General features: G+C 39.1%; 2 protein-coding genes and 1 pseudogene across 5 annotated transcripts in view; all 3 read right to left on the bottom strand.

Annotated features, from left to right (window-relative positions):
• Positions 1-25,779, bottom strand: part of LOC125660976 (uncharacterized) — a 100,915-nt pseudogene that overhangs the window by 45,202 nt on the left and 29,934 nt on the right.
• The window catches only part of LOC125667650 (uncharacterized), a 161,218-nt gene that overhangs the window by 114,861 nt on the left and 20,578 nt on the right, over positions 1-25,779 (bottom strand). The window lies entirely within an intron of this gene.
• The window catches only part of LOC125682852 (uncharacterized), a 265,876-nt gene continuing 253,329 nt past the window's right edge, over positions 13,233-25,779 (bottom strand). For 2 of the 3 annotated variants that reach the window (XM_056147887.1, XM_056147888.1), the window contains 3 exons: positions 23,978-24,086; positions 20,586-22,272; positions 13,233-14,195 (listed from right to left, as the gene is read on the bottom strand). In XM_056147887.1, the coding sequence (XP_056003862.1) occupies positions 14,152-14,195; positions 20,586-22,239 (1,698 nt within the window). In that variant the 5' untranslated portion in view covers positions 22,240-22,272; positions 23,978-24,086 and the 3' untranslated portion in view covers positions 13,233-14,151. The remainder of the gene's footprint in view (positions 14,196-20,585; positions 22,273-23,977; positions 24,087-25,779) is intronic. The other variant, XM_056147889.1, reaches the window with a different exon arrangement.

Here is a 25,779-nt window from a genome sequence, read left to right as displayed (position 1 = left end):
TAGATCCGCCACTGTATTTTCAACTATCAAAATTACAATGGCGGATCCAAAGGGTTGTTCTGGGAGTTGGAACACCCCCCCCCCCTCCCCTTTTCAGAAATGTTTGCTTAACTTGAAAAAGTGGGAAAATAGCGCATTTTGAGGGAGGACCCCAGTGGTGGATTATAGGGTGGTGGGGGGGGGGGGGTCAGAACACCCCCCCCCCCCTGCTCTTCGTGTTTTTCTTTTCTTCTTCTTTTGTTTTGATAACTATATGACTGATTGAATGATATTAGGCTATCTAACGTCCCGCTCGAGAATATTTCATTCATATGGAGACGTCACCATTGTCGGGGAAAGGCTGCAAAATTTAGGCTTACGCTCGGCGCTTACGGCCTTTGAGCAGGGAGGGATCTTAATTTTCGTGCCCCGCCTGCAGTGAGACGGAACCTCGGTTTTTGCGGTCTCATCATAAAGACTGCCCCATTTAGTCGCCTCTTACGACAAGCAAGCTGTACGGAGAACCTATTCTAACCCAGATATAAATATAAGGAAGCAACACGAATTTAAATATAAAATGCATTAACAATGTTTTTACAATTTTCCAGGTGGAGGCCACCGGGACCCCCCTGATAGGAGGGGGTAACACCTCCATACCCCATCCCCCCTTCGGGCCTCAACCCCTCCTACAGAAAAGTCTAGATCCGCCACTGGACCCCCTTTGAAAATTAAAAATTAATGGTAGAACACCCCCCTTGAAAAATTAATTAGATAAATATTAGATAGATATCTGATTATATTATTTTTCATGATTGCGATGAAAATGTTTTGAATACGTTATTAAAACATTTAAAAAAAAAAAATTGAAACGTTTTTAAATGATTTATCATATATTCTCAATAGCCTATATGTTTTGTCATACTCCAAATAAACCATAGAAATGTTTTATCATACTCTCAATAACCATAAAAAATGTTTACCATACTCCCAATAAACCATAAAAACGTTTTATCATACTCCCAATAACCATAAAAAATGTTTACCATACTCCCAATAAACCATAAAAATGTTTTATCATACTCCAAATAAACCATAAAAATGTTTTATCATACTCCCAATAACCATAAAAAAATGTTTACCATACTCCCAATAAACCATAAAAATGTTTTATCATACTCCAAATAAACCATAAAAATGTTTTATCATACTCCAAATAAACCATAAAAATGTTTTATCATACTCCCAATAAACCATAAAAATGTTTTACCATACTCCCAATAAATAATGAAGAAAATGTTTTGTCATACTCCCAATAAACCATAAAAATATTTTATCATACTCCGAATAAACAATAGAAATGAATTGAAAAGGGTTCGTGTTAGATGGGACAGCATGCATATCGAGGAAGTTCAGAGAAAAAAATATGTATGTCACCCTACAAACTGTGGTAGGTGTGGAAATGTTACAGGACGCCCACGTGACTAGTGTCCCTACAAACTGTGGCAGGTGTGGACATGTTAAAGCATGTCACAAAGCAAACATAGCTGAAGTAGAATGAAGCTCCAGTGAATGAAGTGGACAGGAGTTCCAGTGACGGAAGTGAATGAAGTGAACAAGAGTTCCAGTGACGGAAGTGAATGAAGTGAACAGGAGTTCCAGTGACGGAAGTGAATGACCTGGACACAAGTTCCAGTGACGGAAGTGAATGAAGTGGACAGGGGTTCCAGTGACGGAAGTGAATGACATGGACAGAAGTTCCAGTGACGGAAGTGAAAAGTAGTTCCAGTGACGGAAGTGAATGAAGTGAACAGGAGTTCCAGTGATGGAAGTGAATGACGTGGACAGGAGTTCCAGTGACGGAAGTGAATGACGTGGACAAGAGTTCCAGTGACGGAAGTGAATGAAGTGAACAAGAGTTCCAGTGACGGAAGTGAATGAAGTGAACAGGAGTTCCAGTGACGGAAGTGAATGACCTGGACACAAGTCCCAGTGACGGAAGTGAATGAAGTGGACAGGGGTTCCAGTGACGGAAGTGAATGACGTGGACAGAAGTTCCAGTGACGGGAGTGAATGAAGTGAAAAGTAGTTCCAGTGACGGAAGTGAATGACGTGGACAGGAGTTCCAGTGACGGAAGTGAATGATGTGGACAGAAGTTCCAGTGACGGAAGTGAATGAATTGAAAAGTAGTTCCAGTGACGGAAGTGAATGATGTGTACAGAAGTTCCAGTGATGGAAGTGAATGATGTGGACAGGAGTTCCAGTGGCGGAAGTGAATGATGTGGACAGGAGTTCCAGTGACGGAAGTGAATAAAGTGAACAGGAGTTCAATTGACGGAAGGAAATCACGTACACAGAAGTTCGAGTGAGGAAAGTGAATGACGTGGACACAAGTTCCAGTGACGGAAGTGAATGAAGTGGACATGAGTTCCAGTGACGAAAGTGAAGGAAGTGGACATGAGTTCCAGTGAGGGAAGTGAATGAAGTGGACAGGAGTTCCAGTGGAGGAAGTGAATGACCTGGACACGAGTTCCAGTGACGAAAGTGAATGACTTGGACAGGAGTTCCAGTGAGGGAAATGAATGACGTGGACAGGAGTTCCAGTGACGGAATGAAATGGACAGAGGTTCCAGTGACGGAAGTGAATAACATGGACATGAGTTCCAGTGAGGGAAGTGAATGAAGTGGACAGGAGTTTCAGTGAGGGAAGTGAATGAAGTGGACACGAGTTTCAGTGATGGAAGTGAATGAAGTGGACACGAGTTCCAGTGACGGAAGTGAATGATGTGGACAGGAGTTCCAGTGATGGAAGTGAATGAAGTGGACAGGAGTTCCAGTGACGGAAGTGAATAACGTAGACATGAGTTCCAGTGATGGAAGTGAATGACGTGGGTACAAGTTTCAGTGACGGAAGTGAATGAAGTGGACAGGAGTTTCAGTGACGGAAGTGAATGAAGTGGACACGAGTTTCAGAGACGGAAGTGAATGAAGTGGACACAAGTTCGAGTTACGGAAGTGAATGATGTAGATAGGAATTTTTGTGACGGAAGTGAATGAAGTGAACAGGAGTTCCAGTGACGGAAGTGAATGAAGTGGACAGGAATTCCAGTGACGGAAGTGAATGATGTGGACAGGACTTTTAGTGACGGAAGTGAATGTTCAAGCGACAGAAGTGAATGAAGTGAACAGGAGTTCCAGATACAGACGTCAATGACTGGACACGAATTCCAGTGACGGAAGTGATGGAAGTGAACAGTATTTCCAGTGATGGAAGTGAATGAAGTGGACAGGAGTGCCAGTGATGGAAGTGAATGCAGTACACAGGAGTTTCAGTGACGGAAATAAATGAAGTGAACAGTAGTTCCAGTGGTGGATGTAAATGACGTGGACACGAGTTCCAGTGATAGAAGTGAATGACGTGGACAGGAGATCCAGTGACGAAAGTGAAGGACGTGGACAGGAGTTCCAGCGACAGAATGAAATGGACAGAAGTTCCAGTTATTGAAGTGAATGACATGGACATGAGGTGCAGTAACGGAAGTGAATGAATTAGACAGCAGTTCCATGCAGTGACGGAAGTGAATGAAGTGGAAAGGAGTTTCAGTGATGGAAGTGAATAAAGTGGAGATGAGTTCAAGTGACGGAAGTGAATGAAGTGGACACGAGTTCTGGTGACGGAAGTGAATTAAGTGGATACGAGTTCCAGTGAGGGTAGTTAATGACTTGTAAAGGAGTTCCAGTCACATAAGTAAATGAAGTGTACAGGAGTTCCAGTGATGGAAGTGAATGACTTGGACAGGAGTTTCAGTGACGGAAGTGAATGACGTGGACAGGAGTTCCAGTAACGAAAGTGAAGGAAGTGGACATGAGTTCCAGTGAGGGAAGTGAATGAAGTGGACAGGAGTTCCAGTGGCGGAAGTGAATGACCTGGACACAAGTTCCAGTGACGAAAGTGAATGACTTGGACAGGAGTTCCAGTGAGGGAAATGAATGACGTGGACAGGAGTTCCAGTGACGGAATGAAATGGACAGAGGTTCCAGTGACGGAAGTGAATAACATGGACATGAGTTCCAGTGAGGGAAGTGAATGAAGTGGACAGGAGTTTCAGTGACGGAAGTGAATGAAGTGGACACGAGTTTCAGTGACGGAAGTGAATGATGTGGACAGTAGTTCTAGTGATGGAAGTGAATGAAGTGGACAGGAGTTCCAGTGACGGAAGTGAATGAAGTGGACAGGAATTCCAGTGACGGAAGTGAATGATGTGGACAGGACTTTTAGTGACGGAAGTGAATGTTCAAGCGACAGAAGTGAATGAAGTGAACAGGAGTTCCAGATACAGACGTGAATGATTGGACACGAGTTCCAGTGACGGAAGTGATGGAAGTGAACAGTATTTCCAGTGACGGAAGTGAATGAAGTGGACAGGAGTGCCAGTGATGGAAGTGAATGCAGTACACAGGAGTTTCAGTGACGGAAATAAATGAAGTGAACAGTAGTTCCAGTGGTGGATGTAAATGATGTGGACACGAGTTCCAGTGACGGAAGTGAATGACTTGGACAGGAGTTCCAGTGACGAAAGTGAATGACTGGACATGAATTCCAGTGATGGAAGTGAAGGAAGTGGACAGGAGTTCCAGTGATGGAATGAAATGGACAGAGGTTCCAGTGACGGAAGTGAATAACATGGACATGAGTTCCAGTGAGGGAAGTGAATTATGTGGACAGGAGTTCCAGTGACAGAAGTGAATGAAGTGGACACGAGTTCCAGTGACAAGAGTGAATGAAGTGGACAGGAGTTTCAGTGACGGAAGTGAATGAAGTGGACACGAGTTTCAGTGACGGAAGTGAATGAAGTGGACAGGAGTTCCAGTGACGGAAGTGAATGATGTGGACAGGAGTTCCAGTGATGGAAGTGAATGAAGTGGACAGGAGTTCCAGTGACGGAAGTGAATAACGTAGACATGAGTTCCAGTGATGGAAGTGAATGATGTGGATACGAGTTCCAGTGACGGAAGTGAATGAAGTGGACAGGAGTTTCAGTGTCGGAAGTGAATGAAGTGGACACGAGTTTCAGAGACGGAAGTGAATGATGTAGATAGGAATTTTTGTGACGGAAGTGAATGAAGTGAACAGGAGTTCCAGTGACGGAAGTTAATGATGTGGACACGAGTTCCAGTGACGGAAGTGAATGATGTGGACAAGACTTTTAGTGACGGAAGTGAATGTTCAAGCGACAGAAGTGAATGATGTGAACAGGAGTTCCAGATACGGATGTGAATGACTGCACACGAGTTCCAGTGACGGAAGTGAATGAAGTAGACAGGAGTTCCAGTGATGGAAGTGAATGAAGTGGACACGAGTTCCAGTGACGGAAGTGAATGACGTTGACAGGAGATCCAGTGACGGAAGTGAAGGACGTAGACTGGAGTTCCAGCGACGGAATGAAATGGACAGAAGTTCCAGTGATTGAAGTGAATGACATGGACATGAGTTACAGTAACGGAAGTGAATGAATTAAACAGCAGTTCCAGTGACGGAAGTGAATGAAGTGGGAAGGAGTTTCAGTGACGGAAGTGAATAAAGTGGACAGGAGTTCCAGTGACGGAAGTGAATGAAGTGGACACGAGTTCCAGTGACGGAAGTGAATGACGTAGACAGGAGTTCCAGTGATGGAAGTGAATAAAGTGGACAGGAGTTCCAGTGACGGAAGTGAATGAAGTAGACACGAGTTCCAGTGACGGAAGTGAATGAAGTAGACATGAGTTCCAGTGACGGAAGTGAATAACGTAGACATGAGCTCCAGTGACGGAATGAAATGGACAGAGGTTCCAGTGACGGAAGTGAATGACGTGGACACAAGTTTCAGTGACGGAAGTGAATGAAGTGGACAGGAGTTCCAGTGACGGAAGTGAATGAAGTGGACAGGAGTTCCAGTGATGGAAGTGAATGACATGGACACAAGTTCCAGTGAGGGAAGTGAATGCAGTACACAGGAGTTCCAGTGATGGAAGTGTATGACATGGACAGAAGTTCCAGTGGCGGAAGTGAATGCAGTACACAGGAGTTTGAGTGACGGATATAAATGAAGTGAACAGTAGTTCCAGTGATGGAAGTGAATGAAGTAGACAGGAGTTCCAGTGACGGAAGTGAATGACGTGGACACGAGTTCCAGTGATGGAAGTGAATGAAGTGGGCAGGAGTGCCAGTGACGGAAATGAATGAAGTGAACAGTATTTCCAGTGACAGAAATGAATAAAGTGGACAGGAGTGCCAGTGACGGAAGTGAATGAAGTGGAGAGGAGTTCCAGTGACGGAAGTGAATGACGTGGACATAAGTCCCAGTGACGGAAGTGAATGATGTGGACAGCAGTTCCAGTGATTAAAGCGAATGACGTGGACACAAGTCTCGGTGACGGAAGTGAATAAAGTGGACATGAGTTCCAGTGACGGAAGTGAATGAAGTGGACAGGAGTGCCAGTGATGGAAGTGAATGCAGTACACAGGAGTTTCAGTGACGGAAATAAATGAAGTGAACAGTAGTTCCAGTGGTGGATGTAAATGACGTGGACACGAGTTCCAGTGACGGAAGTGAATGACTTGGACAGGAGTTCCAGTGACGGAAGTGAATGACTTGGACAGGAGTTCCAGTGACGGAAGTGAATGACTGGACATGAATTCCAGTGATGGAAGTGAAGGAAGTGGACAGGAGTTCCAGTGACGGAATGAAATGGACAGAGGTTCCAGTGACGGAAGTGAATAACATGGACATGAGTTCCAGTGAGGGAAGTGAATGATGTGGACAGGAGTTCCAGTGACAGAAGTGAATGAAGTGGACACGAGTTCCAGTGACGAAAGTGAATGAAGTGGACAGGAGTTTCAGTGACGGAAGTGAATGAAGTGGACACGAGTTTCAGTGACGGAAGTGAATGAAGTGGACAGGAGTTCTAGTGATGGAAGTGAATGAAGTGGACAGGAGTTCCAGTGACGGAAGTGAATAACGTAGACATGAGTTCCAGTGATGGAAGTGAATGACGTGGATACGAGTTCCAGTGACGGAAGTGAATGAAGTGGACAGGAGTTTCAGTGTCGGAAGTGAATGAAGTGGACACGAGTTTCAGAGACGGAAGTGAATGATGTAGGTAGGAATTTTTGTGACGGAAGTGAATGAAGTGAACAGGAGTTCCAGTGACGGAAGTTAATGATGTGGACACGAGTTCCAGTCACGGACGTGAATGATGTGGACAGGACTTTTAGTGACGGAAGTGAATGTTCAAGCGACAGAAGTGAATGATGTGAACAGGAGTTCCAGATACGGATGTGAATGACTGCACACGAGTTTCAGTGACGGAAGTGAATGAAGTGGACAGGAGTTCCAGTGACGGAAGTGAATGAAGTGGACACAAGTTCCAGTGATGGAAGTGAATGAAGTGGACAGTAGTTTCAGTAACGGAAGTGAATGAAGTAGACAGGAGTTCCAGTGACGGCAGTGAATGAAGTGAACAGTATTTCCAGTGACGGAAGTGAAAGAAGTGGACATGAGTTCCAGTGACGGAAGTGAATGAAGTGGACACAAGTTCCAGTGACGGAAGTGAATGACGTGGACATGAGTTCCAGTGACGAAAGTCAATGACGTGGACACGAATTCCAGTAACGGAAGTGAATGAAGTAGACAGGAATTCCAGTTACGGAAGTGAATGATGTAGATAGGAATTTTAATGACGGAAGTGAATAAAGCAGACACGAGTTCCAGTGATGGAAATGAATGACGTGGACAGGAGTTTAAGTGACGGAAGTGAATGTTCAAGCGACGGAAGTGAATGAAGTGAACAGGAGTTCCAGTGACGAAAGTGAATGAAGTGGACAGGAGTTCCAGTTACGGAAGTGAAGGAAGTGGACAGAACTTCCAGTGACGGAATGAAATGGACAGAGGTTCCAGTGACGGAAGTGAATGAAGTGGACAACAGTTCCAGTGATGGAAGGGAATGAAATGGACAGGAGTTCCAGTGACGGAATAAAATGGACAGAGGTTCCAGTGACGGAAATGAATGAAGTGAACAGGATTTCCAGTGACGGAATGAAATGGACAGAGGTTCCAGTGACGGAAGTGAATGAAGTGGACAGGAGTTCCAGTGACGGAAGTGAATGATGTGGACAGGAGTTCCAGTGATGGAAGTGAATGAAGTGGACAGGAGTTCCAGTGACGGTAGTGAATAACATAGACATGAGTTCCAGTGACGGAAGTGAATGAAGTGAACAGGAGTTTAAGTGACGGAAGTGAATGAAGTGAACAGGAGTTCCAGTTATGGAAGTGAATGAAGTGGGCAGGAGTTCCAGTGACGGAAGTGAATGAAGTGGACAGTATTTCCAGTGACGGAAGTGAATGAAGTGGACAGGAGTGCCAGTGATGGAAGTGAATGACGTGGACACAAGTTCCAGTGACGGAAGTGAATGAAGTGGACAGGAGTTTAAGTGACGGAAGTCAATGAAGTGGACAGGAGTGCCAGTGACGGAAGTTAATGACATGGACACGAGTTCCAGTGACGGAAGTGAATAACGTAGAAATGAGTTCCAGTGACGGAAGTGAATGACGTTGACAGGAGTTCCAGTGACGGAAGTGAATGAAGTGAACAGTATTTCCAGTGACGGAAGTGAATAAAGTGGACAGGAGTTCCAGTGACGGAAATGAATGACTGGACACGAGTTCCAGTGATGGAAGTGAAGGAAGTGGACAGGAGTTCCATTGACGGAATGAAATGGACAAAGGTTCCAGTGACAGAAGTGAATGACGTGGACATGAGTTCCAGTGATGGAAGTGAAGGAAGTGTACAGGAGTTCCAGTGATGGAATGAAATGCACAGAGGTTCCAGTGACGGAAGTGAATGACGTGAACACAAGTTCCAGTGACGGAAGTGAATGAAGTGGACAGGAGTTCCAGTGATGGAAGTGAATGAAGTGGACAGGAGTTCCAGTGATGGAAGTGAATGACATGGACACAAGTTCCAGTGAGGGAAGTGAATGCAGTACACAGGAGTTCCAGTGATGGAAGTGTATGACATGGACACAAGTTCCAGTGGCGGAAGTGAATGCAGTACACAGGAGTTTGAGTGATGGAAATAAATGAAGTGAACAGTAGTTCCAGTGACGGAGGTGAATGAAGTAGACAGGAGTTCCAGTGACAGCAGTGAATGAAGTGAACAGTATTTACAGTGACGGAAGTGAATGAAGTGGACATGAGTTCCAGTGACGGAAGTGAATGACGTGGGCAGGAGTGCCAGTGACGAAAATGAATGAAGTGAACAGTATTTCCAGTGACGGAAGTGAATGAAGTGGACAGGAGTTCCAGTGACGGAAGTGAATGAAGTGTACAGTATTTCCAGTGATGGAAGTGAATAAAGTGGACATGAGTTCCAGTGACAGAAGTGAATGAAGTAGAAAGGAGTTCCAGTGACGGAAGTGAATGACGTGGACACAAGTTTCAGTGACGGAAGTGAATGAAGTGGACATCAGTTCCAGTGACAGAAGTGAATGACGTGGACATAAGTCCCAGTGACGGAAGTGAATGATGTGGACATCAGTTCCAGTGACGAAAGTGAATGAAGTGGGCAGGAGTTCCAGTGACGGAAGTGAATGAAGTGGACAAGAGTTCCAGCGACAGCAGTGAATGAAGTGAACAGTATTTACAGTGACAGAAGTGAATGAAGTGGACATGAGTTCCAGTGACGGAAGTGAATGACGTGGGCAGGAGTGCCAGTGACGAAAATGAATGAAGTGAACAGTATTTCCAGTGACGGAAGTGAATAAAGTGGACATGAGTTCCAGTGACGGAAGTGAATGAGGTAGACAGGAGTTCCAGTGACGGAAGTGAATGACGTGGACACAAGTTCCAGTGATGGAAGTGAATGAAGTGGACAGGAGTTTAAGTGACGGAAGTGAATGAAGTAGACAGGAGTTCCAGTGACGGAAGTGAATGAAGTGGACAAGAGTTCCAGCGACAGCAGTGAATGAAGTGAACAGTATTTACAGTGACGGAAGTGAATGAAGTGGACATCAGTTCCAGTGACGGAAGTGAATGAAGTGGACACAAGTTCCAGTGACGGAAGTGAATGAAGTGGACAGGAGTGCCAGTGACGGAAGTGAATGAAGTAGACACGAGTTCCAGTGACGGAAGTGAATAACGTAGACATGAGTTCCAGTGATGGAAGTGAAGGAAGTGGACAGGAGTTCCAGTGATGGAATGAAATGGACAGAGGTTCCAGTGACGGAAGTGAATGACTTGGACACAAGTTCCAGTGACGGAAGTGAATGAAGTGGACAGGAGTTCCAGTGACGGAAGTGAATGAAGTGGACAGGAGTTCCAGTGATGGAAGTGAATGACATGGACACAAGTTCCAGTGAGGGAAGTGAATGCAGTACACAGGAGTTCCAGTGATGGAAGTGTATGACATGGACACGAGTTCCAGTGACGGAAGTGAATGAAGTGGACACGAGTTCCAGTGATGGAAGTGAATGATGTAGACACGAGTTCCAGTGACGGAAGTGAATGACGTGGACAGGAGTTACAGTGACGGAAGTGAATGAATTGGACAGTATTTCCAGTGATGAAAGTGAATGAAGTGGGCAGGAGTTCCATTGACGGAAGTGAATGAAGAATACATCGTGTCATGTATGACTGGTTTAAACTATATGAATACAAAAGTCATTATACGATAAACTATATATCAATATTCTATAAAATCAGGAGATTAAATTGTTTACATATCTGACGCTTACAGTGTCTCTCTCTATCTCGCTCTCATTTGTCAGAACGGGTGACCTCCAAGTTCATTGCGCATCGGAAATTACGAAGAGGAATGACTGTCAGGAAGACACTAATTCAGGAATGGACATTTTCTGCTCATTTGACGGGTTTACTGTTTGTTGCTTCAGATCTACCATGGTTCCTTGAAATTATATATTTTAAATCACAGATGTGCTTTTCTGTTTGTTCTTGTATTGTTTGCTTTATTCACCGTCTGTTACAGTTGGTATTGTTTGTTTTATTTACCGTCTGTTACAGTTTGTATTGTTTTATTTACCGTCTGTTACAGTTTGTATTGTTTTATTTACCGTCTGTTACAGTTTGTATTGTTTGTTTTATTTACCGTCTGTTACAGTTTGTATTGTTTGTTTTATTTACCGTCTGTTACAGTTTGTATTGTTTGTTTTATTTACCGTCTGTTACAGTTTGTATTGTTTGTTTTATTTACCGTCTGTTACAGTTTGTATTGTTTGTTTTATTTACCGTCTGTTACAGTTTGTATTGTTTGTTTTATTTACCGTCTGTTACAGTTTGTATTGTTTGTTTTATTTACCGTCTTTTACAGCTTGTATTGTTTGTTTTATTTACCGTCTGTTACAGTTTGTTTTATTTACCGTCTGTTACAGTTTGTATTGTTTTATTTACCGTCTGTTACAGGTTGTATTGTTTGCTTTATTTACCGTCTGTTACAGTTTGTATTGTTTGTTTTATTTACCGTCTGTTACAGTTTGTATTGTTTGTTTTATTTACCGTCTCTTACAGTTAGTATTGTTTGTTTTATTTACCGTCTGTTACAGTTTGTATTGTTTGTTTTATTTACCGTCTGTTACAGTTTGTATTGTTTTATTTACCGTCTGTTACAGTTTGTATTGTTTGTTTTATTTACTGTCTGTTACAGCTTGTATTGTTTGTTTTATTTACCGTCTGTTACAGTTTGTATTGTTTTATTTACCGTCTGTTACAGTTTGTATTGTTTGTTTTATTTACCGTCTGTTACAGCTTGTATTGTTTTATTTACCGTCTGTTACAGTTTGTATTGTTTGTTTTATTTACCGTCTGTTACAGTTTGTATTGTTTGTTTTATTTACCGTCTGTTACAGTTTGTATTGTTTTATTTACCGTCTGTTACAGTTTGTATTGTTTTATTTACCGTCTGTTACAGTTTGTATTGTTTTATTTACCGTCTGTTACAGTTTGTATTGTTTTATTTACCGTCTGTTACAGTTTGTATTGTTTGTTTTATTTACCGTCTGTTACAGTTTGTATTGTTTTATTTACCGTCTGTTACAGTTTGTATTGTTTTTAATGCTATATACATGTATCACATCCCTGTTCATACTAAATCTGTTATCAAAAGATGATATAGTTTTAACTCCCATTCCGTAGGGATGCCGGTTATAATAGGGCCCCAGTACCCCTTGCTTGCCGTAAGAAGAAATTAAATGGGGCGGTCCTTCGGTTGAAACCTCAAATAGCGAGGCCCAATGTCACAGCAGGTGTTGCATAAACAACTATTTTGCTTTGGTAATAGGAGTTATGAGATTGATCACTGTTCGTATTTTCACCTTTCATGATAAAGATATTTCCCTGCCCAAAGGCCGTAAACACCGAACATAGGACGTTAAACAATATCCAACCAACCAATCAAACGGGACGTTAAACAATATCCAACTAACCAATCAAACGGGACATTAAACAATATCAAAACAACTAACCAATCAAAGGGGACGTTAAATAATATCCAACCAACCAATCAAACGGGACACTAAAAGATATCCAACCAACCAATCAAATGGTACATTAAACAATATCAAAACAACTAGCCAATCAAACGGGGCGTTAAACAATATCTAACCAACCAATCAAACGGGATACTAAAGGATATGCTACCAACCAATCAAATGGGACATTGAACAATATCCAACCAACCAATCAAATGGGACGCTAAACAATACCCAACAAACCAATCAAATAAGATGTTAAACAGGTGTGGCACAATAAAAATTCCTCCCTGCCCCATGGTCGTATACGTTGAGCATAAGACTATGTTTTACAGCCCTTCAACGGGATTGGTGACTGTTCCATGTGATTGAAAGATTATCAAGAGGGACGTTGAATATTATACAATCATCAATCAGTTAATCTTTATTGAGGGAAAACATTCGATTTCTTTACCCCAAATCCTATCATTGTTGATATATTGTATAACTATGTAAAGAGCGTAAAATGATATCTTTAACTGAACGATTTTAAGGTCATTATCATAAAGTATTCTTAACGGAAAAGTATTCTGCGTTTATGGTACTTTCCGGTTAAGATGTCTTTACAAATTAACAACCACATCTAACAGTTAAAGTATTCGTTAAAGTCTCCTTACTATAATATACTCCTGGTCCTGTAACAGAGACGCATCAAGTCTCTACCAACATTTACAACATAAATTCAAACAAGACTGATTTTACGTGACAATATTATATTCTGATATAACATTCTTCAAACAATGCAATGTTAATAACAAATCAGATATCTAAATATATACACAATTTAATATATAATCAATATAGAACTGCAATATTCTAGAAGATAAATACTTTGGAGGATACATGATGGTAATTTTAGTGACTGACCATTTCAGCTTCAAATATGACAGAAATTCTAAGAAAGGCAACGAACTTAGTGGGAAAAGTCGTTTGTTTACTTGGCGAAATACCTGTATTATTTCAATGTAATTAACCAGATCTGCTTATTTATCCTCATTTTCGCAGGTCTCCTCTAAATCCTTATCATCACTGTTATCACCTATTTCATGGTTTCTGCTCATCCTCGAGTTTTTTTATCAGGAACATCCTCACCATCAGAATCAGTTTACTCACTTTCCAAACACTCCTCAGAAATGAAAATGTTATGTCAAGTGTTACGACAGAATGAGTTTTGGAACATTACGTATAAAAGATGACACAACTAATATGGCCCTTGGGTCTCTCGTCTTTCAAATCACACAATACATATCTTTGCATGCATTGACTTATTTCAACTTCATTTTGACAATTGGAAATGTTGAGACACCACTGACAGCGGGATTCAGGAGTGTCCTCGTCAGATTCAGGAGTGTCCTCATCAGATTCCTCTGATTTCTCATTATCATCATTTTCCTCTACACAATTATCTCCACTTCTACCTGATTCAGCAATGCCCTTCTATGGAGAGGACTTATATAGTCAATGTCTGTTGTCCAATCCTATCATGAATTGTCATAATAAAATACTGTTTAAATATTAAATATTCAGCAATGTCCTCAGACTTCAGGTCCTCACAGTTTTCTTCAGTCTCGGACTCTTCACTGATTTCCAGCTCTGTTTCAGATTCCTGAATCTCCTAACTTGAATCTTCCGTGATCCGCTCATCTCTGTCTGGATTATCTGAAATTTTAATAGAAGACAGGTGATCAATCAATCATAGAACCCACCTCTAAAGAAAACTTAACATGGAGAATCAATCATAGAATCCACCTCTAAAGAAAACTTAACATGGACAATCAATCATAGAACCCACTTCTAAAGAAAACTTAACATGGACAATCAATCATAGAACCCACCTCTAAAGAAAACTTAACATGGACAATCAATCATAGAACCCACTTCTAAAGAAAACTTAACATGGACAATCAATCATAGAACCCACCTCTAAAGAAAACTTAACATGGACAATCAATCATAGAACCCACCTCTAAAGAAAACTTAACATGGACAATCAATCATAGAACCCACCTCTGAAGAAAACTTAACATGGACAATGCAAGCATTTTTTATGTATGTAGAAGTTTGAACCAGTTGTACAGCTTAGAATTCACTAGAAGTGGCCATAGTCCCTAGTCTACCACACTGAGTTCTATATGCTTGTACAATCAATTCTAAGTGATATGGATTGTGTGATTTGAAAGACGAGAGACCCATACTGCTTGTCTCACTAATGTTGGATAATCCGAAAAAAATCATAATCGATAATAGGTCATAATCGGAAGAACTGTATCGATCAATGATTGATATAATCGGATATGTGCAACATAAACACATATTAGCTATTAGGCCTAACGAGGAATGAAATATGTTTTCTTTAGCCACGGGTCTTTAGGATATGACCTAAAACGTAAATTCTGTACCTCACTCCAACAATTAACCACAAAACAAATTAAACACTGCTCTTACATAATACACTAGATTTCATTTACTTAGCTCTATTACAGAAACTCATTACATCTGACAGCATCGTAATGACAGAGAGTCACATGATGAAAGTATGGAAGTGTCCCTAAATGTGGTCAGATAAACAGTTATACAAAAGTAATAAATCTATCTTACACCACAACTCATTTCATAAAGACTGTGTTAATTAATGAGGTAACAATATGTTTTGTACTGAGGTTTGTGTTAATGAGGTAAAAATGTGTTTTTGTGTTGAGGTTTGTGTTAATTAATGAGGTAACAATGTGTTTTTGTGCTGAGATTTGTGTTAATTAATGAGGTAACAATGTGTTTTGTACTGAGGTTTGTGTTAATTAATGAGGTAACAATGTGTTTTTGTGCTGAGGTTTGTGTTAATTAATGAGGTAACAATGTGTTTTTGTGCTGAGGTTTGTGTTAATTAATGAGGTAACAATGTGTTTTTGTGCTGAGGTTTGTGTTAATGAGGTAACAATGTGTTTTGTGCTGAGGTTTGTGTTAATTAATGAGGTAACAGTGTTTTTGTGCTGAGGGTTGTGTCGTATTACATCTGGTATAAACAGTGACAATTTAATGAGATTTAAAAGTGAATAAACAAGATGTGTTTGTGAAACACTGATATCCTCAGATTACAACAAACTAGAACTGTAAGACATTGTAGCTGGAACTTTTGTAGCAATACTGAGAATGTGAGGTAACTTTCATCTAGTTCACATTTTATGTAAAGGTAAATTTCAAGGTCACAAAGTCAGCATGTTTGGTTCCAATGGAAAGATCTTCTCGCAAGAAATGCACATACTAAATATTAAACCAGTGCCTCTAACCATTTAATAGATATTAAACATTTAATATTTTCTAAAAGTAGGCCAAAGGTCATTGTTAAGGTCATCAGGTCTACGATTTTGGAACCAATGTAAATGTTGGCTGAAAGGAATACAATATTAAACTGAACCTCTTGTGCAGTTTATAAAAGATATGACTAAATTTAAAGTTTTTTTCTTCTAATTTCTAAAAACTAGGTCAATGGTCAGTTTTAAGGTCACAAGGTAAAAAAAAAATCTGAAATCAAAGAAGAGGTCTTCTCACAGGAAATCCACATGCTAAATATGAGAGTAGCACATCTAACGATTCGAAAGATATGACTTAAATCAGTTTTTGGTACCAATGGAAAGGTATTTCCACAAGGAATGCATATATACCAACATACTAAATATGAAATCTCTACTTCTGATGGTGAAAAAGATATGACCAAGGTTAAAGTTTTATGCCAGACAGACAGACATGCCACAAAATCGTTGTCGCTCAGTATATCCCCAAATCTTTGATTCCGGGGGGCATAAAAAGAATGATAAACAGTATTGTCAAAGACAAGATGCTTTATCAGTCACCTTAGTATTACTTAAAAGTATCACAACTGACAAGGCCTCAGGGCTACGAAATCTAGAAAAAATCCAAGCTCAATTCTAATATTCACCAACAATGTAAAAGAGGTAGTCTTCAAACTTGAATGACCCTCAAAAATGCCTATGCTGATGAAATACTTTACATAATATAAAATGTAAAATTATTACAATATGACTTATTAGGGCCTGTCCTAGAGCGAAAACCCAGGAGTTGGTTGCCAAACAATTTTGTTGATAAAAAAGATAAGGACTACCTATCTATTTCGTTTCAGTCTAATATCAATAGCAGTAAATATGTTTTCTAGATGTTCTACACATATACGCTATATATACATCAAGTTTAGGAACATCATGGAGTCAGAACCTCTACTCCAGGGATAATAAAATTTACAATTTCATTAGAGGCCTTCCTATTCTACACAATTATACATTTAGTTTACCTTGCAAATGTGCAATTGTTGAAAAGGGTTTTGCATAGGGGTCAATATGTGGTATTTTCATAAATTTTACTTAACCCCTATGACCCTAGGAGTGCAGATTTCCTAAAATTTACAATACATGCCCCCTTGTCCCAAAGATGCTTAAAACTAAATACGACAAGTGATGTTTGTAAAACATGTATGTCCCCAAATGTGTTAAAATTAACAAGAGGACCATGGGCCACATCGCTCACCTGAGCCTCCTATATATTCGCATGTAAAACTTTGATCCCTATTGTGAACCCAACCTACTATCGGGCGCCCATGATTTTTTTTTCAAAATTGAATCTGGACTATATTAAGAAGCATTCATGTGAATGTCAACTTTTCTGGCCCAATGATTTTTCAGAAGATTTTTTATGATTTTCCCTATATACATGTATCTAAAAATTCATTCCCTATTGATGCCTTATCTTACCCCCAGAGGGCAAGATTTTAACAAATCGGGAATCTGCACCATGTCAGGAAACTGTCAAGTAAAGTTCAACTTTCCTGACCCAGTAGAAGATTTCCCCTATATATTTGTATGTAAAACTTTGATCCCCTGTTGTGGTTCCATCCTATCCTCAGGGGCCATGATTTTTACAAACTTCAATTTGCACTATGTTAGGAAGCTTTAAGCTTTCATGTAAATTTCCATTTTCTTGGTCCACATGTTTTTTTAGAAGTGGATTCTTAAAGATTCTCCCTATATTTTTTTGTAAAACTTTGATCCCCCTTGTGGCCACATCCTACCCCCGGGGGCCATGATTTTTACAAACTTCAATCTGCACTATGTTAGGAAGCTTTCATGTAAATTTCCACTTTCCCGACTCAGCAGTTATTGAGAAAAAGATTTTCCCTATATATTTGTATGTACAACTTTGATCCCATATTGTGGCCCCATCCAACCCCCAGGGGCCATGATTTCAACAACCTGGCATCATGTTAGGAAGCTTTCTTGTAAATTTCAGCTTTTCTGGCTAAAATCAACAGGGGTCATCTACTCCTTATGCTGTACCAGTATACCAAGTTTGGTGTCAATCAAGCAAATAATTCTTAATCTATAGGAGACAATATATTACTGTGTCCAGTTTAACCCTTGACCTTTGACCATGTTACCTCAAAATCAATAAGGGTAATCTTCTCCTGAAGATGTACTAGTGTACCAAGTTTGATGTCTGTCAAGCAATTGGTTCTCAAGATACTGGGCAAACAGTATATTCTGATGTCCAGTTTGACCCCTGACATTTGAATATATGACATCAAAATCAACAGGGATCATCTTCTGAATCTCCAGAAGATTTACCAGTGAACCAAGTTTGATGTATGGCAAGCAGAGGGTTCTCCCAATATGGAGTGGACAGAATATTCATTTGTCCAGTTTGACCCTTGACCTTTGACCATGTGACCTCAAAATCAATATGGGTCATCTACTCCTAAAGATATACCAGTGTAACAAGTTTGATGTCTGTCAAGCAAATGGTTCTCAAGATATTGAGTGGATGGTAGATCCCTATGTCTAGTTTGATCCTTGACCTTTGACCATGTAACCTCAAAATCAGTAGCGGTAATCTACTCTATGGGATGTACCAGTGTACTAAGTTTGATGTCTGTCAAGCAAAGGATTCTCAAGATATTTAGCAGAAAGTATATTTCTATGTCCAGTGTAAATTGACCCTTGATCTTCTGACCTAAACACAATAAGGGTATGTTTCTCCTCATAACCAACCTACATAAGAAATGTCAATACGATCAAGTGAATGGTTCTCAAGATATTGAGCAGACAACATTACTGACCAACAGGTGCAAAGCAATATGCCTCTCTTCTTTGAAGGGGGGGGGGGGGGGGGGCATAACAATAATTGAAATGGTAGAACTTTATATCAAAAAGTTGAAATTAAAATGTTCAATTGTTAACAAATAGCGGCCGACAATGCATACTGACCAATTGTAATAGGTCACCTGAGGTAACTTAATGAAATTACGATAAATGTCACAAATACGATATAATTATATACAAAATCAGTTGTAATTCATTAATTTCATTTAATAAACATGGAGTGGCGATCTCTTATTGAAATAATTCCATTCTAACTACATTTGTATTTGTTTCTACCTAGTTTACATGACTCAACTCAGAGTGTTATCAGTACTTGAATTTTAAAAACAAAGTAGATCAACATTCATCATTTATTTAGTTTCAAGGGGGTGGGGTGTTAATTGTTTTGTTTTTGTCAGACCTTGACTTTTGATACAGACCCTTAAGTTCATGATAGCTATTCCACACAGAGACTGGTGTAATGTACATACTCAGTGTCAAACCAGTACACAATGTAGATTTTGTCCACACCTGCTACAGAAACATACAACATCACACCATCACAGAAACATACAACATCCCACAAACCAAAGCTGTGTCAATATCACTGATATTTACAAAGTAGGATAGTTAAGTAGAAGAAATAGATTATAAACATGTCAAGTTTTAAACTGGCAATGATCAATGTTCTACAAATCTCAACAAGATAATAATTGTAACAGAATGCTGTTAATAAAATCTCCCCATTGAACACCTATTGAATCCCAACCCAAAATATTAAATAAAACCATTTCTCCTCATCTAATCATTGCCCCCATTGTAATTAAAATTAATTATATTATATTATTAATATTATTCACTTAATGTAATTATAACCCACATCATTTAACATTAAACCTACACACTAAGTTAACCTTAATTATCAACCACATTTTAATAACAACCTAACTCCTCGTCTAATTATATCCCATGTTGTAATTAAAATTAATCACTAGTTGTAATTAAATCCAACATTGTAGTCAAAATTAAATATTACCTCTAATCATAACCCACATTGCACTAGAAACATAACTCCTCCTCTAATTATAACCCATTTGTAATTAAAATTAATTCCTAGCTCTAATTATAACTCACATTGTAATTAGAAATAATCCCTAGCTCTAATTATAACTCACATTGTAATTAGAATTAATCCCTAGCTCTAATTATAACTCACATTGTAATCAGAATTAATCCGTAGCTCTAATTATAATTCAAATTGTAATTGTAATTAATCACTAGCTCTAATTATAACCTGCAATGCAATCAGAATTAATCCCTAGCTCTAATTATAACTCACATTGTAAAATTTAGAATTAATCCCTAGCTCTAATTATAACTCACATTGTAATCAGAATTAATCCCTAGCTCTAATTATAACTCACATTGTAATCAGAATTAATCCCTAGCTCTAAATATAACTCACATTGTAATTAGAATAAATCTCTACCTCTAATTACAACACACAATGTAATCAGAATTAATCACTATCTCTAATTACAACACACATTGTACATACTGTAATGAAAACTAAACATTACCTATAATTATAACCAACTTGTAATGAAAACTTAACTCCTCCCCTAGATATAACCCATATTGTAATTAAAATTAATCACTAGTTCTAATTATTATGATTATAACCCACCTCGTAATTAAAACTAATCAACACCTCTAATTATAGCCACATTGTAATTAAAATTAGATATGACCTCTAATCATAACCTACACTGTACATTTTTTAAAACATCACTATCATAACAATGTCATAGCATAACAATAATTTATAATGGATTCCTGTGTAGAATTTGATGTTATTTATACTGACTGATATAGTACAATAAACTACAGTACTACTAGTACTTACCAGTCAGAGAGTACCTCCTCTGTAGATATCTATATACAGGCACTGTGTTGGTGTCGAATGATCCGACCCAGAGAAGGTGAGTTTTATCATCATAGTTCAGGCCGTGTGGTCTGTTTATCCCGTGTTGTCGTGTCAGTAACAGAGACAGGAAGTGACCGTCCTTGTCAATCATCTGTACTGTGTCGGTGTTAAAATCACACACCAGGATGTGTGACAGCGCGTCTGTACAGATTCCTAGTGGATTTAGTGATGATCCTGATGGAGGTCCTGTGTAGGAGAATCGATGTCTCCCCCCGCGCTCTGTCACCACTACAGCACCACGTGATACGTCAGACACAATAATATCACCGTTAGTGTTCTCTGTGATATAGAGAGGATCACTATACAGTGTCTGATGTTTGTTGTCGTGTTGTATGGTCAGGATGTGTTGACCACTACTGTTGTACCGGGTTACCTTGCCTGTTTTATAGTTCCACATCCCGACCATCAGATCTCCAGTGGACGGGGAGCAGTACACACACTCTGGTTTCCATGGTGGTGTATACTCTATCTGTGTGGTGACTGTTTGATTGTCCACAGACAGTTTGTTGATGTTAACTTCACTGTCTATATAAATCAGTTCACCAGAACTGTTCACTGTGTGTACTCCTCCTCTATACAATGTTGTTCTATCTGTCACACGGTGTATAGTGTCTCCTGTTGTGTCTGTCAAGATGAGATTGTAATACTCAGAGACCCAGACCCGGTCTGACATCACACGAGATATGTGATCCACACAACTAACACCTGTCACACAGACAGACGTGTGTAATACAGGTGTGGACATCAGTTTCACACACTCGTCTATTCCTACTTGTCGTTTTCCTGTTGTCATTTGGATTTCTGGGATTCCCCTCAATAACGGACTGACATCCTCCATGTTGAATCCCTCAGTCAGGGACAGCAGCAGGTGTTGTGGAAGATTAGGGGTGTCCTTTATCTGGGGGACACGACTGGTCTTTATAAACAAGAGGAATTGTACCGCTCTGTTTGCTGATTGTTCATATCTGTCTTCATAGTTCTGTATGTGGGTGAGGTGTCTGTTCATTTTTCTCTTCTGTTGTTGTATTCTATCAATCAATAAACCTCGGTATCTTGTTTTAACATCACATACCGCAGTGTCAATCAGATCCTTCAGTCTCTGGGCTTTTGTTGACATCTGTGATTGACGGTGACAGATTTGTGGGGGACAAGTTTGGATATCAGTTTGGATTCCTGCCAGGAGAACACGACAGTTATAGAGAGTCTCACTTCTGATGTTGTCAATGATTTCTCGGTGTTGTTGTCGCTTTGTTTGATAGGCTGTTCTAATATCCAGTATTTGGTGTTTTCGGTGCTCTAAACATCGGAAACAGACAGAAAGTTCACACGACTGACAGAACATTTCATAGAACCTGTCTGGATGTCTGACACAGATCTCTTGTCTGGGGATGTAGTTAAACCTCTCACGGTAAATCACAACATCATGGTATATGGTATGTAGATCAATGACATGTTTCTCTTTACACTGTAAACACAGATCACATTTACATGTGTTACAGTAAAACTCAGTGTCCCCCTGACATTGAGAACATTGTCGTACTTTTAGCTGAGTGCTGAGTCCTAGTGTGTCCATGATGTGGAGGGTCTGGGTCTTTAGGAACACAATCTACAATAATTAAACTGACATGTAAATATCAACCTATTCACAATATACATTTATTTCACACATTCAAGTGATCTACATATTTCACACACTGATTGCAATTGACCTGTTTTTGACATGTACATTTCTTGAATGCTAAGGCCAAAAATATAAATGGTTGTGTTTCCACTAATATTCAAGTTAAAATTAGAGTACCTTGGTAGGAAATGAATTATATTTGTTATATTTAAATTCAAGACAAGAAGATGTTCTGAATTCTGATTACAATTTCCATTCAATTAGCAGATCTATTGACATACTGAAAACAAAGGGCTCGTTTTTCATTATAGATACAGTTGTTGAATATGCTTTCATATTATAAGTCATATTCTAAACTATATTATTACCAGGGTCATCTCCATTTTTTTAAATAATAATTTTTTAGAAAACATGCAAAAAAACTTCTAGGGTAGGGGTATAATTTAGAGTCGGTTGTATTAGTGGAAACAAAGCAATGATTACTTTTGGCCTAATCAAACACAGGTACTTCCATGCTCATGGTCCACAATGCTCACCTGAGTCACCTTGCTGATACAGAGATGTGACTGATCAGCTTAGAACACTGATAGTGAGACAGCAATGATCCAAGACCTGTCCCTAGACAACTGTATACACTAAATGTCTTAAGATGATTGTATAATCTGTAAAATGATTTCATTTGTTACTAGTACTTTGTTGTTATTATAGATATCTGATCTACAGTCTGACCTAATAATTCATATGTCTGAAGTAGCAGGACTCTTGTTGACCTTTGACCTAGAGATATGATATCTACGTGTTTTTCCTATTCTGCATATCTAAGCTAAATTCTAATACTCAGCAGCAGTGTAAAACATGATGTGTTCTTAATACACAAATGTCCCTGTACGTACTAATAATGACGGAAGCCTTTACATGTTACATTTAATATTACATGACTGATTGGGACCCGGCTATGAGTCAGAACCCTGGGGTTGTGAAATTCACAAGTTTGGTACATCCCCTTTTGCTTTTTCTAAATTTGCATTTAGTTTATATACAGAATTAGCAAAATTAAACGCAATCTCATAATCGAGATATGGAACCAAAACCCATATCCCTGAGATCATGAAATTTACAATTTTGGTAAAGGGCTCCTGCTAAATACTTTAATATTTAATTTCAATGTAGTATCAGTAACCTTAAGATGTGCTATTTAAATGCCTTACACATAAACATTATATGCCAAGTCGAGCCGCACCCTGGAGTCAAAAACTTTACCCAAGACATGTACAATTTTGGTAAAGCCTTCCTGCTTTACATTACTATGCATTTATATTTCATTACAGTTGTGCAGTTGTACAGGAGAAAAGTTGTCAAAATTTGTCAATTTCTATCAGTTTTAATTGAAACTAATTGGAATGGAAATTATCCATGAGTTAAAAATACTCAATTGCTAACGCACGACGATGGATGAAGATCTTCAACAATAGGTCACCTGAGTGACTCAGGTGACTTAAAAATGCCCTTGGGACAACAGCAGTTTAATTTGATCTTGAAACATTATGTTGCCTACAGCTTCAGACAACACATCAGATTCCATTCTTGAATCAAACAAAACAGATGTTGTTCTCAGACCCAGTCAATAATTATATAATTGTAAGTCTTCTTGACTGTTAAGAAATATGCATGTACAACATAATATACAAACCTATACAGTAACTTGTTGATGGTCCAATCCTTCGTCAAAACAGGAAGTCAGATTTTGATTAGTGTTGAGTCCCCCTACTTAAGGATACTCTGTGTGGTCAAAATTGATGCTGAAGGAGGAAATATGAAAAAGTTACAAAGGAGTTGAAACATTGCGAAGTTAAATACAGCATTATTTTTTTTTTTACAAGAAGAACAAGTTAAATGTGTTTGACAGACAAACTTTGAATAAAATATTTTCATATGAATTTTTAACTCAAGGAGTAGAAAAAACTGAATTAAATCATGGAATTATTTTTTCCCCACAAGAACAAGTTTAATGTGTTTTTGAAACTCTATGCCCCCAAGTTTGGCTACGTTCACTATTTGCAAATTTGACCGTGATCTTCATTAATGACCGTGACCTTAATCATACACATCAACTTTCCCGTTTTCGTTGTGAAATTTATGGTTTTTGAAGGGTATCTCTAAATTATCGATATGTACATAAAATCTCAAGGTGCACAATTTCTTCACATCTTTTAATGTTAGACCCCCTGACACTTATATATAATCACTGATATGTTTCATTTCACTGATAGTAAGAGTATGGCTAGAATAAGTAATGACCCGGTGTACAATGACTCGGGTAGATTAACACAGATAGGATAAGTAATGACCCGGTGTACATTGACTTGGGTAGATTACACAGATTATTTAAGGTTGATCGATCTTCATGTGATGTCATAGGTTTTTGCCAAATTTTTAATCAAATTAAACTCAGCACAAAAATTGGTAAACTATCGATACTGAAAAAGTTATATTTTCCATAGATAAACAATAATTCATAATTTAAAACAAGAGGCCCATGGGCCACATCGCTCACCTGAGTCACCTTGGCTCATATCTAAAGCTTTTTCCTATATATTCACATGTGAAATTTAAATCCCTATTGAGGCCCCAACCTACTCCCGGGGGCCATGAATTTTACAAACGTGAATCTGCACTATGTCAGGAAGCTTTCATGTAAATGTAAACTTTTCTGGCCCAGTGATTCTGCAGAATTCCCCTATATATTTGTATGTAAAACTTTGATCCCCTATTGTAGCTCCATCTTACCCCCGGAAACCATGAATTTTACAAACTTGAATTTGCATTATGTCAGGAAGCTTCCATGTCCCATTGGTTCTTAAGAAGTATTTAAAAAAAAAAATATTTTCCTATATATTTGTATACAAATCTTTGACCCCTACCGCTGGTGAGCATGATTTTAACAAACATAAATTTGCGCTATGTCAGGAGGCTTTTCTGGCCCAGTAGTTCTTGAGATGAAGAATTTTAAAGATTTCCCCATATATTTGTGTGTAAAACTTTGATCCCCTATTGTGGCCCCATCCTACCCCCAGGGGCCATAGTTTTAATAACCTTGAATCTGCACTATGTCAGAAAGCTTTCACGTCAATCTCAGCTTTTCTGGCCAAGTGGTTATTGAGAAAATCTTTAAAGATTTTCCCTATATATTTGTATGCAAAATTTTGATACCCTATTGTGGTCCCATCCTACCCCCGGGGAGCCATCATTTTAACAAACCTGAATCTGCACTATGTCGGGAAGATGTCATGTAAATTTGTACTTTTCTAGCCTAGTGGTTCTGGAGAAGGAGATTTTTCAAAGATTTTACCTATATATTTGTATGTAAAACTTGATCCCCTATTGTGGCCCCATCCTACCATCGGGAGCCATGATTTTATCAAACTTTAATCTGTACTATATCATGAAGCTTTCATGTAAATTGCAGCTCTTCTGGCCCTGTGGTATTTGAGT

This window comes from Ostrea edulis, chromosome 8 (genome assembly GCF_947568905.1).
Source record: "Ostrea edulis chromosome 8, xbOstEdul1.1, whole genome shotgun sequence".
NCBI lineage: Eukaryota > Metazoa > Mollusca > Bivalvia > Ostreida > Ostreidae > Ostrea > Ostrea edulis.
This window is presented reverse-complemented; position numbering and strand designations above follow the sequence as displayed.